The 15,844-nt window shown below is 55.6% G+C and overlaps 7 protein-coding genes across 7 annotated transcripts; 3 read left to right on the top strand and 4 right to left on the bottom strand.

The window, feature by feature from the left end:
• Window positions 1-914: 914 nt before the first annotated feature.
• On the bottom strand, window positions 915-2,226 carry WHR41_02297 (uncharacterized protein). Its single transcript, XM_069370903.1, has 2 exons — window positions 1,769-2,226; window positions 915-1,720 (listed from the first exon to the last, which is right to left on the bottom strand). Exons 1-2 carry the CDS (start codon window positions 2,031-2,033, stop codon window positions 1,140-1,142), a joined length of 846 nt encoding a protein of 281 aa, XP_069232399.1. The 5' UTR covers window positions 2,034-2,226; the 3' UTR covers window positions 915-1,139.
• A 418-nt stretch (window positions 2,227-2,644) lies between these two features.
• On the bottom strand, window positions 2,645-5,971 carry WHR41_02296 (uncharacterized protein). Its single transcript, XM_069370902.1, has 3 exons — window positions 4,780-5,971; window positions 4,611-4,729; window positions 2,645-4,562 (listed from the first exon to the last, which is right to left on the bottom strand). Exons 1-3 carry the CDS (start codon window positions 4,980-4,982, stop codon window positions 2,800-2,802), a joined length of 2,085 nt encoding a protein of 694 aa, XP_069232400.1. The 5' UTR covers window positions 4,983-5,971; the 3' UTR covers window positions 2,645-2,799.
• Window positions 5,972-6,615: 644 nt separating this feature from the next.
• WHR41_02295 (uncharacterized protein) lies at window positions 6,616-8,467 on the top strand (the record flags this gene model as incomplete). Its single annotated transcript, XM_069370901.1, has 7 exons — window positions 6,616-6,946; window positions 6,999-7,114; window positions 7,170-7,342; window positions 7,395-7,685; window positions 7,755-7,983; window positions 8,044-8,216; window positions 8,277-8,467. The coding sequence occupies exons 1-7, from the start codon at window positions 6,773-6,775 to the stop codon at window positions 8,465-8,467; spliced, it is 1,347 nt and encodes a 448-aa protein (XP_069232397.1). The 5' UTR covers window positions 6,616-6,772.
• Window positions 8,468-8,994: 527 nt separating this feature from the next.
• Window positions 8,995-10,278, top strand: WHR41_02294 (uncharacterized protein; the record flags this gene model as incomplete). The annotated part of the gene is made up of 2 exons (XM_069370900.1): window positions 8,995-9,394; window positions 9,504-10,278. 2 exons carry the CDS (start codon window positions 8,995-8,997, stop codon window positions 9,740-9,742), a joined length of 639 nt encoding a protein of 212 aa, XP_069232398.1. The 3' UTR covers window positions 9,743-10,278.
• Window positions 9,387-11,094, bottom strand: WHR41_02293 (uncharacterized protein). Its single transcript, XM_069370899.1, has 3 exons — window positions 10,706-11,094; window positions 10,563-10,639; window positions 9,387-10,507 (listed from the first exon to the last, which is right to left on the bottom strand). Exons 1-3 carry the CDS (start codon window positions 10,854-10,856, stop codon window positions 9,833-9,835), a joined length of 903 nt encoding a protein of 300 aa, XP_069232395.1. The 5' UTR covers window positions 10,857-11,094; the 3' UTR covers window positions 9,387-9,832.
• Window positions 11,095-11,545: 451 nt separating this feature from the next.
• Window positions 11,546-14,171, top strand: WHR41_02292 (uncharacterized protein). Its single transcript, XM_069370898.1, has 2 exons — window positions 11,546-12,987; window positions 13,039-14,171. The coding sequence occupies exons 1-2, from the start codon at window positions 11,620-11,622 to the stop codon at window positions 13,372-13,374; spliced, it is 1,704 nt and encodes a 567-aa protein (XP_069232396.1). The 5' UTR covers window positions 11,546-11,619; the 3' UTR covers window positions 13,375-14,171.
• Window positions 14,172-14,277: 106 nt separating this feature from the next.
• rrp3 (ATP-dependent rRNA helicase rrp3) lies at window positions 14,278-15,789 on the bottom strand (the record flags this gene model as incomplete). Its single annotated transcript, XM_069370897.1, has 1 exon — window positions 14,278-15,789. One exon carries the CDS (start codon window positions 15,787-15,789, stop codon window positions 14,278-14,280), a length of 1,512 nt encoding a protein of 503 aa, XP_069232393.1.
• Window positions 15,790-15,844: the final 55 nt, after the last annotated feature.

The following is a 15,844-nucleotide window of genomic DNA, read 5'->3' as shown; positions in this document are numbered from 1 at the left end:
TGCATACCTCTTATTATTAACAGAAGGTGCGAAGATCGCAGAATTCGATGTCGTTCGTCCACAATGCTTCGCTCGGAGTCGATCTCATGGCTCACGAGCTGAGTTATGGTATGACGTCTCGAGTTGACGTCTCGCCCAATCGTCGTGCTCCAGCTTTGGCTGAGTATTCTTTTCACCTGAACGCTAGTCATTAGAAAACAATTTTGGATTTTAAGGTATTATTGGAGCGCGTTAAACCGTCGATTCGAAGCTTCTGAGCTGCTGCTAATCAGTAGTAAAGCACGTTTGAGGTGTTTCCTAAAGCGCTGTCCTGGGCCCATCCCTACTCCGAAGACAGATAGCATGAGTATCTACCATTGGACGCTCCATAGGTCCGACACTACACGCGCACGCCGTCACATCGAAGGGCGTAAAGGGATTCAAAATTTCATTACCATGCGTGATCTGTACTGCTCAACTGTTCACGAGACCGGAAGTTTTGCTTGGTGATCCAAGGCTGCTTCTGCTTCGACCACTCCCACTGACATCTCCCCATCGATTGATTCTTTCATTCGATATATCCACTGGCCATACCCTCTCAGTACTCGTGTCGCCATCAACAACGATAGAAACAAAGCAGCTTAATGTGCTGCTGAGGCAAGCATGAGCGATTCAAAGACATCGCATCCCGTCATTCACTTACACGCAGGCGCGCCGAAGACTTGATTGGGCGCGGGAAGGTTGACGCTAGCGGCTGCTTGCATTCCTCCCGATCTCGAGTCAATGTCTATTATTTAAATAATAAATAGGATCATGCATTACTAACGAAGTTGCGGGCTTGCGCTGTGGCAAATCAAACCGCATGACGGCCATCTCTAGCTTGACAACGATCTGGCAGAGCACTATGCTGAGAGCAAGTCGTGCGAAAACCGTCATACTTTCGAGAGCACTTATGAATACCAGACTGGAAAAAGATATCTAGATGGAAGGAGTTCTCGTCTGAGTCTTCGTAGTGATCGGTGTAATTAGGGAGAGTGATTTTTGACAGTTTGTGCTTCGTCACGCTCTGAACCCAGATGATCCCAGGTTTATTCGACTCTCGCCTATCTCTCAATCGTCCAGAACCGTGGTCTGGACACGAGACAGATCAACGACTAGCCTCACGACTTCTCCTCAGCCGCCCAAAGCACCCAAGCCCCGACAACACCCGCCTTCAGAACCACCGCCGTCCAAAGCGCCCCGGCCAACCCAACACTACTATGCGCCCACAAGCCTCCCAAGACCGCGCCCAAAAGCAACAGCACCGGCGCCGCAGCCCTCCGGTTTCGCTCCGGATTCGCCTGAAAACCCGCCACGAGTCCCGGATCAGAGAACAGATCGCAGTAGATCGAAGTCAAGACTACGCTCGTGAGTCCATTAAATTGCAGCACGCGAGATGTGACAGCCTGTCCGGCAGCCTGGAAAGCGATCAGAGCGATGGGTGCGCCGATGAAGATATTGAAAGGCGTTTCCTTGCTCGTATGCGGGCCAAACGTGACCATGAGCGCGGCGGCGATGACTAGGGCCAGTTGGATGAGATGTGACGAGACGAGGACCCAGCGCTTGCGAGGTGAGAGTGCGCGGTGGTAGAAGCTGAAGAAGAGGCTGCCGAGACAGAAGAACGCGATAGAGATGCCAGAACGGATCCAGCGGTCGTTGTCGTGGGGTGCTACAATGCCTAGGCCCAGGTAGACGGTGTTGCCTGGTTGTCATTAGAGGCGGTTTTGGATGTGGACGATGGTGGTCTTACCAGTTTGCATGCTCACGAAACTTCCCCAGATGAACACGCTGCTGCTATCTAGCAGCCCGGTGATGATGTAGCAACCGAGCAGAGCAATGTCTGCCCATGATTTGCTGACGTTGTTGGTGAAATGGGTGGTCAGGCGAGTAGTCAGCGATGTCTCGCCACCATTTCGATCAGAAGGTTTTCTAAGTAGAGCCGCACCTTCGGCGTCTACATCGTTCGGAGCATAGCCATTTTGCGCGAGGGTGTTGTAACCGTTCTGCGACGACATGGTAATGGTTCTTCGCCCTGATTGCGAGACGGACGCAGGCAAGTGGTTGTGAATCCAGGAACTTGCACGGCTAGTCCGGCGAGTGCGGTTGATGCGGTGAATTGAAGCGAGACGGCCTGACAAACCTGTGCCCCTCAATCTAACCCCTCATATCGCTCCTTCGAAGATCGTGAAATCGAGTAGAGGAGCCATTGATCCAGCTGAACGGATATGACGGGGATTGCGGCTATCGAGGGAACCGAGGCTGCTCCTCCTCCCCTCAAACCGTAAAAGCGTGCCGCACTTGCCGATTGCAGATCGCCAATCCGTGGTTATGCACTGCTAATGCACGTTTCATATCGCGTGGCGGGCGGGGAATATTGCCCTACAGAAGGTTTCAGCTGCATCGATACCGACGACACCTTGCACGCGTGCAGTATCAATTGCTTTTGAGCTGACCTCGGCTAAATCGAAGTGTCACTGGCATCAATCATTCAGAGATTGCGTTGTAGCCTGCTAATGATCGAGGACAACATTGGTGCAGAAGTCGGAAAATCGTGGATGTCTATGTTAATGCGTTCAGTAATGCCTGAGAACAATGTGAGTATCTTAGGGGACTCAGATGAGATGAGTTGAGAACACATCAGGACGACATTCAACTTCAAATCTGCCGTCATATTTTTCTCAATGCAAACATAAGCCATGAACGTAGCTACCATCGAATAAAACTCCAAAAAAGAGACAAGGCCATTGCAATGGAAGCCCCAAATCACACCCTACAGTCGACTCAAACCTTCTCCTCAACGTCCTCCACCCTCTCCACTGCATCCCCCTTCTTCTCATCAAACCGCTCCTTCAAACTCCCCTCCGCACTACCCCTCGGCGCCGTGAGTGCCCTCGCCAAACTCGCAAAATGCATGGGCGCACCGCTCGCTTCCACATCCCCCCTAATCACAGCCTCCTCGTCGACAACCTCAAACCCCGCGCGCCACATCCTCGTACGGACATACTCCGACATGCCCGCGATGCGAATCTCAAGCTGCTTACCGCAGTACAGCCGCATCTCCGCAACGAGCTGGCGGAACTGCGTGACAGCCGTGACGTCGAAGTGGTTGCAGCGGGCGAAGTCGAAGACGACGACGTTGAGCGGGGGCAGGCTGTCGGGGTCGGTGATGTGCATTTTCTTGCGCAGGCGGGCGACCTGGCGCTCGCCCTGGACGGACCAGATGCGCTCGGCCTCGGCGCCGTGGCGGTTGCTGTAGGCGGGCGAGTGGTGGGTTTTGATGGTGTTGAGGATGGAGGTTTTGACGCCGTAGGCGTTGGGGAAGAAGAAGGATTCGTGGAATTTGAAGATACGGACGTCGTCCGGGATGGTGTTTGGGGTGATGTGTGGTGAGTCGGTGCTCTGTTGGAGCTCGGCGATTTCTTTGCCATCGCTGCTGGAGATGGACTTGACACGGGTGAAGGTTTGACGTAACAGGACGTAGACGATGTTGAAACCGACCGCTGCACCAAGGCCAGCTTCGGTGTTAACGAAGAGGCACACCCAGAATGCGAGCATGGAGGAGATGAAGTCGGCCAAGGATGTCTTCCAATATTTATAGAACGTCGATGGCGGGTTGATTAGAGGCCAGACGGCTGAGATGATAATCGCAGCGAGTGTGGCCTTCGGGATCCAGTAGAGGACGTCCGTCAACTTGAAGATACAGACGAGAATGACTGCCGTCGTGACGATACCGGAAAGCGGTGATTTGACCTTGCAGGCCGAGTTTACTGAGGTCCTGGACATGGCTCCGCCGACTCCCATTACATGGAACAAAGAGTTGATTGCGTTCGTGACGCCGAAGTAGCATAGTTCCTGTGTTTGGTCGCTGACGTAGTTGTTCTTCACACCGAAAGCTCGGGCGATGGCGATATGCTCAAGGACTGGACCAATGAAGGCAGCAATGCTGCGGGGGAAAGCCTTCGAGATCAAGGGGCCAGGCGGCGCCTTGGGAGTGACAATGCCCTTGCCTGAGACTTTTACAACTTCGAACAAGTAGCTGTCATCGTCTTTGCCGTATTTTCCGTTGACCGCGTAGCTAATACCCGTGAAGAGGACCAAGCACAAGAAGGCGCGAGTGATGGACAGAAGCCAGACGGCCTTGTACTTTTCGCCCCATCGCTTGCCGGCTTTCTCGAGTATGGTCAAGAAGACGAGGCCCCCGAAGCCGATACCACAAGCGTATCCATTTGCGTCGGGTAGTTGAGCGAACATATCGTGGATTTTGCCAGCAGTAGCATCGCTACCTCCTTCTTCTCCGAGTAAAGAGGGAATCTGGCCGAGTCCAATGACAATTGCAACGGCGGAGATGAAACCACTCAGAATGGGTAGAGAGATGAATTCAAGGAGGAACCCAAGATTGAGGAATCCTACGATGATGCCGTAGAACCCGATGCACATGGCCACAGCTGATGAAATCTGTTCTGGGGCGTATCCGTCTGCCGTAAAATCGTGGACGACTTCGGCAGTAGTCAAACCCAACAGAGAGGTCGGTCCGGTGGACAGGTCTTGAGACGTTCAGCAAATGCTCGCTTGAAAGTGTTGGTCTCACTGACCTTTGGTGGATCCCATGATTGCGTAAAGGGTTGGTGGCAGCCAGCTGGACATCAACCCATACTCGACAGGAATCGTAGCGATCTTAGCATATGACAAGCTCTGAGGGATCAACATCAACCTGCGTCGTTGGTCAGCAAATGTCAGCGACGTACGGAAATGACTTCGTACCCAATGGTCAGCCCTGCAATAACATCGTTGATGATCCATCTTGGATTGTATCGAGGCAGCCATCCGACGATGGGAGCTTTGTCGATAATGTAGTGAGCAGCCGTCGTCGGTGTTGCTCTCAATCCGCGTTTGGCAAGACGACCGGCGCGGTTCCAAGTATAATCCGTGCGGACGTCGTTGATCGCCTGATCGACGACCTTCATGGTGAAAGCAGATCTTTTGAAGTGGTTACAGAGGGAACTTGGTGATTGCAGTCACTCATATGTCGAAACCGAAGGGTTGACCTTTGGGCTTGTAAGACATGATATGGCCAGCCTCAGATATGTCGCTTAGTGAGGATACTATGGTTCAAGCACCAGCCGCCTCGAACGGCTCTGATTGAGCGCCTGCAGGTACATTGTTACATGCAGAGCAACAAGAGTACGTACCTGTCCTGCAAGCGTACGGTTCGCGTGCCGTGACTAGAGCAACAAGCTTTGGGCGCCGTGTCTATCAGCTACATCGGCACTTCAGCTCATGCTCAGTGATTGATCGATTTCGCGACCTGCAAAAGTGCCCTCATCATCAACGCATGATTTTGAATCGTGTCACTGGAGGGAATAAGGTCAAGAGCTTCTTCGTGGCAGGGGTCAGCGCGGGAATGACTCCAAATGGCGCGAACGTGCTCCAGCCATAGGTTGCCACTACGGCTTACGAAGTCGCGTGCTACCGTAAGAGGTACCCCGCAGCTGTTCGTGAACGCATTTGTGACATGATTAGTGGTCACAGCTACCTGCCTTGGATGCAATTGGCAGGTCGACAAGACCTTGGGTGCTGCGGGTGCTGCGGAGATGTATCACTTTGGGTGACAGCTCGTTCACTCTTCAGAAAGAGCTTGACGGAGGCTCAGGTCAAGCATAAGTGTGCCATGATAGCATGCATTCGTCTCGCACTGAGGGGTAGGGGAGGGTCCGAAGCGACTCGACAGGTGATAAGGCGCCTCAAATTGGAGCCAAGCCCGAGAGTCACTTGTCATTGAAGCTCGAAGTCGATGTCTCGTGGTGAAGACGTGGCGAAGACAGAATCCGAGCGTTCACGGTGTTGCGAGATTGCCCGGCTCATATAGTAGAATGAAAGCAAAAGCGATTCCGCGGATTCCGACATTTCCTCGTCGGCCTTTGCGGCCTGATAGCACGGTCAAGTCCGCCAGAGCCGATACCATCCGCTAGAGTGGAAGGTCGTCTCGGCCATGGCGACGTCCGCCGTAGGTGCTGCGGATGCAGCGGCGGTCTCCTGTCGCTGTCTAGGCCCACTGGTGGCGGCAATGGCGGCGCTCTGAGGTCCCGGTTCTAGACAACCATGCGGATGCGCCGGGCACGGCGGCTATCGTGGCATTCGCGTGCTGTGGAAGTCAGTGGCTGTCAAGCCTTCTCGCGTGAACTCGTCCGTGGTCAAGCCCCAGAGACATGCACTTTCACTAGCAAGATCGCGTGGCGGGGGAGTTCTCCACTCCTAGCGGCTGCTTGGGTGAGCTTGGTGGTGGCCGACAGGGAGGCGTGCGGGGAAGCCAGCCAGGGCGAAGCTTCGTCCAGGAGAGCTGCGGCTCCAAGATGTCTTGACCTCATACCCGCAATATCCGCCTGTCCGATGCCCGACTTGCTTGTTTTGATGCGAATGATGGGTGCCTGCGGTATCTGGTCCCGAAATGCGGCTCGCACGGCTGACAGTACGCGCCCTGGCGGATTGTGCCGCCTCACGTGCTGAGCGTACAATCAAGGCCCTGGCGAAGCTGGCCACGGCTAAAGCGGGCGCTGTACCGTCTGCAAGTGAAAGCACCCTGGGTCTTGGTGTTTTGGAAGTGATGTCAGTACGCGCCTCGGCACTCGCTCGCGTCATGGTAGCTACATTTTGCAATCACCTCCAACCCATTGAGCTTTGCTTCTGTTGCTCATACACTCGTCGACCGTTTGGCTGTGCATTGAGACTGTGATCGCATTGAAGTGAAGTCGCAGCGATGTACAACTCCAACCTGTTGCTGTCAGCAGCATTGCTGCTATCTAGCTGCTCAGCGGCACCTGTCGACCAGCAACCACTTGAGAAAGACACTTCTGCCCACTATCCGTACAGATACGACCCGTACGACCGTAAGCATGACACTTATGGCGACGGCGTTCAGCCATTGCCTGTCGTAGGTTTTGTTCAGAGCCACAATGTAGCTTCACAACACTGACATGCATCAGCGCAACGGCCACGGCACCAGTGTGCTAGGCCCTACCAACAAGGACAGAGATCGTCAGAACCCAGATCTCGTTCGTCCTCCTAGCACTGATCACGGCATTCTGCCAAACCTGCGATGGTACAGTGTAGCATGGTTGCATCTTCCTAGAGCATCACCCATTGACCGTCAACAGGAGCTTCTCCGACTCACACATTCGTATTGAGGAAGGCGGGTGGACGAGACAGACCACCGTCCGCGAGCTTCCGGCTTCGGTTGAGATTGCCGGCGTGAACATGCGCTTGGAGCCCGGCGTCATTCGCGAGCTTCACTGGCACAAAGAAGCTGAGTGGGCCTACGTTCTAAAGGGTGAGCTCGATGGGTCCTTTCAAACTCGCAGCCGGAGACTAACATTCTACAGGCGAGGTTCGCGTCACAGCTCTCGACACTGAAGGCGGTTCCTTCATCGACGACCTCAAAGAGGGCGATTTGTGGTACTTCCCCTCAGGACACCCGCACTCGCTCCAAGGCCTGGGCGAGAACGGAACTGAATTCCTCCTCATCTTCGACGACGGCAACTTCTCTGAGGACTCCACGTTCCTGCTTAACGAGTGGATCGAGCACACTCCCAAGGCGGTCGTGGCAGAGAACTTCCGTCTGCCCCCGGAGATCTTCGAGAACATCCACGAGAAGGACAAGTACATCTTCCAAGGTCAGTGCCGTCGACCCTCCAGACAAAGCACCTGCAGCAATCAAATCGCTAACTCGAAGATACCTGCAGGCTCCATCCCCGACAGCATCGACAAGGAGAAGCCCCCAGCGTTCAAGAAGTCGAAGCACCAATACACCCACCGCATGCTCGACACCCCGCCTGTCGAAGGCAGCGGCGGTAAAGCGCGCATCGTCGACAGCAAGAACTTCCCGATTTCCAAGACCATCGCCGCAGGGCACCTGGACATCGAGCCCGGCGCGATGCGCGAGATGCACTGGCACCCGAACGCCGACGAGTGGTACGTAGCAGCTCGCAATCAGCAGATCGCACCCAGAGCGGTACTAACAGACGTCACCAGGTCCTACTTCATCAAAGGCCGCGCGCGCGTGACGATCTTCGCAGCCGAGGGCAACGCGCGAACCTTCGATTACATGGCAGGCGACGTCGGCATTGTGCCGCGCAACATGGGCCACTTCATCGAGAACCTCAGCGACGACGAGCCGCTCGAGGTGCTGGAGATCTTCCGCGCAGGTAAGAAGCCACTCCCCTTGCTAAGCACCAACGCCAGTCAGCTAACCCATCGCTTCCTAGACGAGTTCCAGGACTTCTCGCTCTTCCAGTGGATGGGCGAGACGCCGCGGCGCCTGGTGCAGGACCACCTGTTCCAGCACGATCCGAAGAGCGGGGAGAAGTTTGCGAAGGTGGTTGAGAAGGCGGACAAGGATGTGATTAAGAGCCAGTATGCGAAGTCGCCTGGTCTTGAGGCGAAGGAGTACTTGTAGTCGCGGAGCTGGCGAGCCATTTGCGCGTCATGCCAGATTTCCAAAGGCTTATATTCCCTGGAGTGATCGGCTTTCGGGCAGGCGCGTGTTCAATTACTGAGAGATTGCAATTCCGAATAACGAGGACTTGAATCACGGCATACAAAAGAAAATGTGATGCCTGATTGCATTGATCAAAAAGAGACCGCTGAATTCCGTCCCGAGCGCCGAACGCCGGCTTCGGCTTCAAATGGGGAAGGTGCTCGGAAAGGATCAATCGCAACGTCGCGATAAACAACTGCGCCGGTTTAGGTCGGTTTTGGCTAGGCAACAACTTCAGCTTCAGCTGGAGTCTTTACCAGTCTGGCGTTTAGTCACAGATCAAGTATAAGTACGCTCAATGTGTATACGTGAAGGCAAGCCAACTTTCCCCTTCTCTCAATTCACCTGCCCACGTATCTTTCGACACACTCCCATATATCTTAATTCCTTCACCCAGCAACACGATCGCCCATAATCACCGACAAAAAAAATCTCAAAGCTCAAAAATGTCCATAACAATCCTCCCCGCCCTCCCTACCGAGGCCGCCACCATAACGCCCATCGGCGTGCTCGCCTTCGCCAACGACGTCTTCAACGCCCGCCTCGCAAAACCCAACGGAACGCCCGCGCAGCACGAAGAATACCTGCAGTGGCGCATCCGGCGGAACGAGCGGCGTATGGCAAAACCGGGGGGCACTTGGTTCAAAGCCGTGGACGCGGAGACGGGGGAGGTGGTTGGGTGCACGGGGGTGCAGGCGCCGGGGCCTGAGGAGGGAGAGGGAGAGGCGAATGGAGAGGTGCAGGAGGCGGAGCCGGAGATATTCAATGGGGAGTTTATGAGGGAGTGGCACGAGGCTATGGAGAAGGTGAGGAAGGAGTGTATGGGAGAGAGGCAGGATTATTGGTGTGAGTCTTTTGGCTTTCTTTTGGGATCTGGATCTGTTTCTTTTTGCTCATGATGCTTGATCTATCTTGGCCGAAGTGTGGCATACGGACTAACTGACCACTCTCGTAGACGTGGTATCTATGGTCGTGCATCCGGACCGTCAAGGCAAAGGAATCGGAAAGCGGCTGCTGGAAAAGGACTGCGAGCTCGCTGATGCTGCTGGCCAAGATATCTATCTCGAGGCCTCGCCGGCGGGGAAGAAGCTGTATCTGAACGCCGGATTCGAGGTGATAGGAGAAAAGTCGATGCTCGATGGCGCTGCGGCGGTGACGGCGATGCTGCGGAAAGCGAGGCCGGTGGTGGCGTAGCTTGTGCAATTCTATGAATCCTGCGAGCGTGTAATAGGGGAGTATGCAAGGTGGAACCTCAGATCACTACGTCTGGGTTCAGCATTTCCTTCACGATCTTGAAGGGATCCATTTAGAGAGATTCTCGAGGCTGCTGAAGCCCACAGCTTTGGTCTTCTCAAACACATCCCATAGAGAAGCAGGCTGCTTGTTGTCAAGATACTCAACGTCAGGCTGCCTCTCGCCAGACTCGCGATCAATCAGCACAGCGTTCCATCCAGCATTTGTGGCACCAATCACATCCTTGGCGTACTCGTCTCCAACGTAGACCTTCCTCCATCGCTCCGGGTGAAACTCCGCTGGTGTCTTTGTGTCTGCGTCTGTGGAGTGCATGAGAGTGCCTAACACCTCTTCTGCTGCGGCGAAGATCCGCTGATCGGGCTTCTCATGGCCAACATCGTATGAAAGGACGGTGAAATCAATGTCGTATCGCGGCCTCATGCCACCTCGTTTGTAGGGCTGGCCATAGTGCAACGGATGCACATGCAAGCCCAGAGAAGTCAGGATGTCTGCTGTCCTGTTGTCTGAGTTTGTTATCACGCCTATAATCACATTTCCGCCGTATGTCGTCCGGTCATCTGGACGTAGCTTGTTGAGTAGAGGAAGGACATCCGGGTAGAGGGCGTAACCCTCCTCGGAATGAAATCGATGGATGAGTGCTGGGATGAGGTTTGCGGGAGGTTGCTCGCTAGGCCCGTAGTATGGCTTGAAAGTGTTGTGAATGATCTTAGGATCGATCAGCGATAAGCTCGATGATCAAATGCACAGTTAGACGGCATACATTACTCCACCATTTTTCAGCGCCGAGACCGGTGGCTTTGCCGTAGTTGGAATTTTGCTTGGACTCTTGTTTGAATGCTTCGGTGGTAGCCTTGTCAGTAATTTATAAGTCGAGTCTTGTGAAACGAGTTATCGATCGCATACCGGATTTGAACGACTTGGCAATGTCGTCTTCTGTAAACCCAGCCAATCCGAACGATTTTCCGACTTCCATGTATTGCTGGGCAACGGGCTTTCTAGGTGTGAACAGAGTGCCAAAGGCATCGAAGCAAATCAGGAGGTTCCGTTTTGACATTGTGACTGGTTCGATTTGATGGCCGAGTGATGGCGATCGCAAGGGAGCGGGAACCGGGGAAAGGAAGGGTCTCAAGCCATCGATGGAAGTTCATGCACAAGGCAGGGAATCAGGAAATATAACGGATGGCTACGCCCAAGTGTTTGCCGTGTGCGAGGGAAACGCTGTAGTGGTGTTTGTTGGTGCCACTCGAGTCCGTTGACTGGAGCGACCACGAGGGCTGCCCTACGCGGTGACGGGGCCCGACAGCCAATCAAGGCGGGGCCTGTTTGCTGTGCCTCGCCGGGCTGCGGTCGGTGTCGACAACACAGACGACAAACGGCCCCCACCACGCAAAGCGACACAGCAGAGCGCCGCGTTCGAGTCAGGCGTGCGGCGAGCAGCTTTTCGGCCGTCTCGTCCTTTTCTCCCCTCCTCACCGCCTGAGCATTCGAGCATCCCCAAAGCGGCGCACGCACACAGTGTCTCACCCTCAGCCCTCGACACCCGCCACTTGCCTGCGGCTCCCCCTCAGTTGCACCCTGGCGCCTGAGCTTGCTGCGCGGGCCTCCCACCGCCGCCAGAGCACGTGAAGCCCGGCAAAAGAAACACACGAGACACACGTCCCAGTGCGTGTCGCGCCTGACGCCTCGCTCGCCCTTCTGGTGCCTTCGTCTGGAATTGCTGCTATTCTCCCGCCGACCGCGCGCGCTCCTCCCTCCTCCCCTCGCGTACGCCCTCCACCACCACACAGCGCCGCTGCTACACCGCCACAGGCCGCAAGATGCCTTGCTTCAAGGGCCTTGCGGTCAGCATCCACTCGGATGGCCCGTTGAAAGAAATCTCCACCCAGAGGCAGACCCGGCAGTCGCGCATATCCTCCTACATCGCCGTGCCGCCCGCGAAGCTCGTCAAGGACGCCGACTCCTCCCGCCTCGAGCAGCCAAACTTCGCCATTTCCATAACCCTGCTCACGCCCGGCCTGAACGTCCCCTACTCGGCGCCCGACGCCACGCCAGACAACCCGTTTCCCAGGTCGCGTATGGTCGGCGGTTTGCCTGGACAGACGAGCCAGCGGGGTCGGTATGAGTCGGTCGTTCCTCCTTACGTGCCGCAGACGACCAGTCCTAACGAGACGATCGCTGCGTACATTTACTTTGACGGACGACCGAAAGAGGAGGTTGCCACATTGCTGCGCCGCGGTGAGGAGACTTGGGTTAACTCAAGATGGGTTAGCGTTCCGGAGTCAGAGGGCGGCGGTCTTGCTGAGCGCGAGTTCTTGTTCAGAGAGGTTGGATTGGAGCGATGGCTCAATGGTCTGGATCTCGAGGGCAGCAAAGACAAGGCCGCACGGATACAGAAGAGACAGCGGAAGCTCGAGAAAAAGCGACGGCTGAAATCCGAGCGTTTCGACAGTGACGAGGAGGACGTCAAGATCAAACGGGAGGATGACGATGGCGAGGAAATCATGCAGGAAGATCCTAACCTTTCTTCTGATTCGGATTCAGACGACGAACCACCAATGCCGGAAGCTGCGGGTCAAATCAAGGTCGCACTCTTCCGCGTGCTTGCGAGCGGCGAAATTAAGAAAGGAGAGTACTCACCGCAGTTTGACGCTCACGACGACGATGAGGGCACGGATCAGAATGGAGGTACGAACGGAGCTGGCGACGAGGATGTCGATCACACAACATCTTTCGCAAAGCCCAAATCCCTCGACCCGAAATCGATCAGCACTCAGACGGTCACCGGACTCGATCCTCCCGAAGCGCCTTACGCGGTGTTCACTTTCTTCTACCGTGGTGAGAAGCAGCTTCGTAAAATGGGCATACTGGAGGTGCCTGAGGCTGAAAAGACACCTGCCAGCGCAAAGCGCAAGTCATCAGGACCAGACTTCTCCAATCTCGGACCCCTCAACAAATTTGGCACAGTGGGCTTCTCTGGCTACCGTGATAATGCTAGCTCGAAGAAGAGGGCAAAGGGCAAGACGTCGAACGACGATGCCATGGATAGTGATGTCGAGGACAACGACGATGAGCAAGGCATGGACCAAGACGATGACACCGAGGTGAAGCAGGAAAACGGCAAGATGTTGTCTCCAGAGGACGCCAGACGGCAGGGCGAGATTGCGGACGGCGTGCAAAAGATCAAGGTTGGTTGATTGCAACGCTATGAGTTCATCTATCACTGACACCCCTCCCAGCTCAAGCGCCAGCACTCTGCGGAACCAATGTCAGAGACAACCAAGAAGTCGCCTCACGTTTACACGAACGACACACCCCCCGGAGGTACACCGCAATCTGCTGGATCCACGACTGCTACTGCAGGCACTCCACCTCTCGAAGGCAAACCGTTGAGCGGCGCTGACGCATCCGACGCGGTCGGCTCTCCGTTTAAGAAGCAGAGATCAAGCGTCTCTGGCTTAGACAGCATGATCTCTGCACCGAATAATGTGGCTCCACCTTCGGCCGCACCTCAGCCTCAGACGAGCAATGGGCACGGAAACCACACGACGGTGGATGATGACGAGGAATTGTGATTTGGCCTCCAGTCTCCGCTCATTGCTCGTCTTTCGTTGGCTAATCACTGTCTTCCCGCTAGTGACCAAAACTGCACAGAAGGGTTCATCCCAACGTATCTCCCGGAGAATCCTTCTTGGACGGACGTCACAAGATGGCATCTCGATCCACGCAAACGCGCAACGCAAGACTAGATTTCTTGCGTGCCCGTCAGAACAGTCGGATTCTCAGCAAGCCAATCGACAGAGTCTCCCATCGTCAAGGGACCGACAGTTCTACAACCCCGCCTCGTCTGCACTCACGCCAGCGAGCGCCGTGAATTCTCTTTGGATTCATCCAGCGCAGGTTCTCTTTCATGGCACGACCCTGAGCTCGAAGGGAAATTATGAGCATGAACATCACACTTTGACCTTTCTTCTCCTCGCGGTTTCCGCCTCTCTACCTGACTACCGAAGCGCGCGAACACGCCGACGACTTTGGACAGATTGCGAACAAGAGCCAGCGGCACCGCTTTTCTTTTTCCAGGACATCCATCAGCGACTACAGGCTAGAACATCTCTCTGGTTTCGGGTCTAGCGTATACCTACTCGTTGTTTCGTATTCACAGGTCGCATTCTACTACCTAGCAGAATGCACACGGAAGGCTGGATAGGGATGGGCTTGGTTGGGCAGGCTGTATCATAAGGACAGTCGACAGAGCGGAGCAGTGTAAAGGGAGAAGTGAGCGAGAAAGAGGTTCTGTCGCTAGTAGAGGTAGGCAGACGGGAAATAGTGGAAAGCATGAAATTATGAAAGACACACGACCCGATAACCGAAACGTTTCAGATGAGGCCACACGTGACGCCGCGCTAAGAAAGGCATCATTGACTCTGAATATCTGCAAATGGCAATGAGCAAAGGGCCTGAGGCGCACAAAAAACCCCTCAACCCTCCTCAGCATCCATATTCTCCCTCCTCCCGCCCTTCTTCGCTCGCCCACCGCTGATGCCCTTGCCTTTGCTCCCGCCCTTCTTCCCCTCGTGCATAGCCTTCATCTCCTGCACGGCAACCCTCTGCGCCTCGCCCACCCTCTGCGCAAAAACCATCACCTCGTCGCGCTCCGTCGCGAACTCCTCCAGCTTCTTGCCCAGCGCCTTCTCGATGCGCTGGAAAATCTCGATGTCATACTGCGTCACGATGCTGATGGCCACGCCGCTCTTGCCCGCGCGCGCCGTGCGGCCGACGCGGTGCACGTACGTCTTGCTGTCGGGCGGGAGGTCGAAGTTGAGCACCAGATCGACGGAGGGGATGTCGAGGCCGCGGGCGGCGACGTCCGTCGCGACGAGGATCTCTTTGCCGCCGGTGCGGAACTTGTTCAGGGCGCCGAGGCGCGCGGACTGGTTCATCTGGCCGTGGAGGGGGATGGCGCTGCGGCCGAGGGCGCGGAGGAGGAAGGCGATGCGGGCGGCTTCGTTGACGGTGCGGGTGAAGATGATGGCGGTCTGGCCGGCGAAGGAGTGCAGGAGCGAGACGAGGTAGATGTCCTTGTACTTGTGGGGGATGAAGAGGTAGTTCTGCACGAGGTTCTTGACGGTCTGGTACGAGGAGGAGGAGATGTTGACGCGGGTCGGGTTGCGGAGGGCGGCGCGCGTGAGGTTGTCGAGCTTGGTGTTCATTGTTGCGGAGAAAAGCATCGTGTGGCGCTCGAAAGGGAGGACGCGCAGGATCTTGTCGAGGATGGGGCCGAAGTCGAGGTCGAGGAGACGGTCGGCTTCGTCCATGACTAGGTATTTGAGCTGGCGGAGGGAGAAGCCCTTGGTGTTTTCCAAGTGGTCCAGGAGACGGCCGGGCGTGGCGACGACGATATGAGGGCGTTTGCCAAGGGCGATCGCTTGGGGCACCATGTCCATGCCTCCGACAAGGACTGCGCATTTCACGTTGATCAGGCTGCCGAGGGCTTCAAACTGTTGGCTGATCTGGTACGCCAACTCGCGCGTGGGTGCAATGACAAGGCCGAACAGAGGTTGTGGTTTGTCCAGCAATGCTTGCAGCATGGGCAGGGCGAACGCAGCAGTCTTTCCAGATCCCGTCTCAGCCAGTCCGATCAGATCCTTGCCGGAGAGTGCTACAGGTAGTGACTCTCGCTGGATCGGTGTGGGTTTCTTGAAGCCCAGCGTTGTGCAGGCGTCGCAAAGGGACTCTGTCAAGCCCAAGTCGGCAAATGTCTTTTCTCCTTCGGCGTCGGCTTCGGCGACGTCTTCTCCTGCACCCTCATCCTCAACCTGCTCTTCCGCATCGTCTGAACTGTTCTCGCCATCGTCTGCGGGTTCCGGCTGCGCTGCTTTTGGCGTTGGTGCGGTCTTTGCAGGTCTCGAGTCCTTGGTGGCCTTCTTCTTTTGCAGGCTCGCAGGCTCGGTGGCCTCGTTTGAGAGCTTTCGCTTCTTGTAAGGCGGCATAGTTGGTATGAGGTGTACTGCACAAGATTGTCGTCCAGTCGCAAAGCCAGCCAAC

The sequence above is a fragment of the Cladosporium halotolerans genome (assembly GCF_011745625.1).
Source record: "Cladosporium halotolerans strain TM138-S3 chromosome Unknown Sca5, whole genome shotgun sequence".
NCBI lineage: Eukaryota > Fungi > Ascomycota > Dothideomycetes > Cladosporiales > Cladosporiaceae > Cladosporium > Cladosporium halotolerans.
The sequence above is the reverse complement of the archived record's forward strand: the minus strand, read 5'-3'. Positions and strand labels throughout refer to the sequence as shown.

What these genes read in the sequence shown, in the direction of transcription:
- WHR41_02292 (XM_069370898.1), top strand. Translation starts at nt 11,620, where the DNA reads ATGCCTTGCTTCAAGGGCCTTGCGGTCAGCATCCACTCGGATGGCCCG. An exon ending in ACGGCGTGCAAAAGATCAAG is followed by an intron (nt 12,988 to 13,038) that starts GTTGGTTGATTG and finishes CACCCCTCCCAG; the next exon opens with CTCAAGCGCCAGCACTCTGC.
- WHR41_02296 (XM_069370902.1), bottom strand. Translation starts at nt 4,982, where the DNA reads ATGAAGGTCGTCGATCAGGCGATCAACGACGTCCGCACGGATTATACT. An exon ending in ATTGCAGGGCTGACCATTGG is followed by an intron (nt 4,730 to 4,779) that starts GTACGAAGTCAT and finishes CCAACGACGCAG; the next exon opens with GTTGATGTTGATCCCTCAGA. An exon ending in AATCATGGGATCCACCAAAG is followed by an intron (nt 4,563 to 4,610) that starts GTCAGTGAGACC and finishes GAACGTCTCAAG; the next exon opens with ACCTGTCCACCGGACCGACC.
- WHR41_02293 (XM_069370899.1), bottom strand. Translation starts at nt 10,856, where the DNA reads ATGTCAAAACGGAACCTCCTGATTTGCTTCGATGCCTTTGGCACTCTG. An exon ending in TGCCAAGTCGTTCAAATCCG is followed by an intron (nt 10,640 to 10,705) that starts GTATGCGATCGA and finishes CTACCACCGAAG; the next exon opens with CATTCAAACAAGAGTCCAAG. An exon ending in CTGAAAAATGGTGGAGTAAT is followed by an intron (nt 10,508 to 10,562) that starts GTATGCCGTCTA and finishes ATCGATCCTAAG; the next exon opens with ATCATTCACAACACTTTCAA.
- WHR41_02297 (XM_069370903.1), bottom strand. Translation starts at nt 2,033, where the DNA reads ATGTCGTCGCAGAACGGTTACAACACCCTCGCGCAAAATGGCTATGCT. An exon ending in TTTCGTGAGCATGCAAACTG is followed by an intron (nt 1,721 to 1,768) that starts GTAAGACCACCA and finishes AATGACAACCAG; the next exon opens with GCAACACCGTCTACCTGGGC.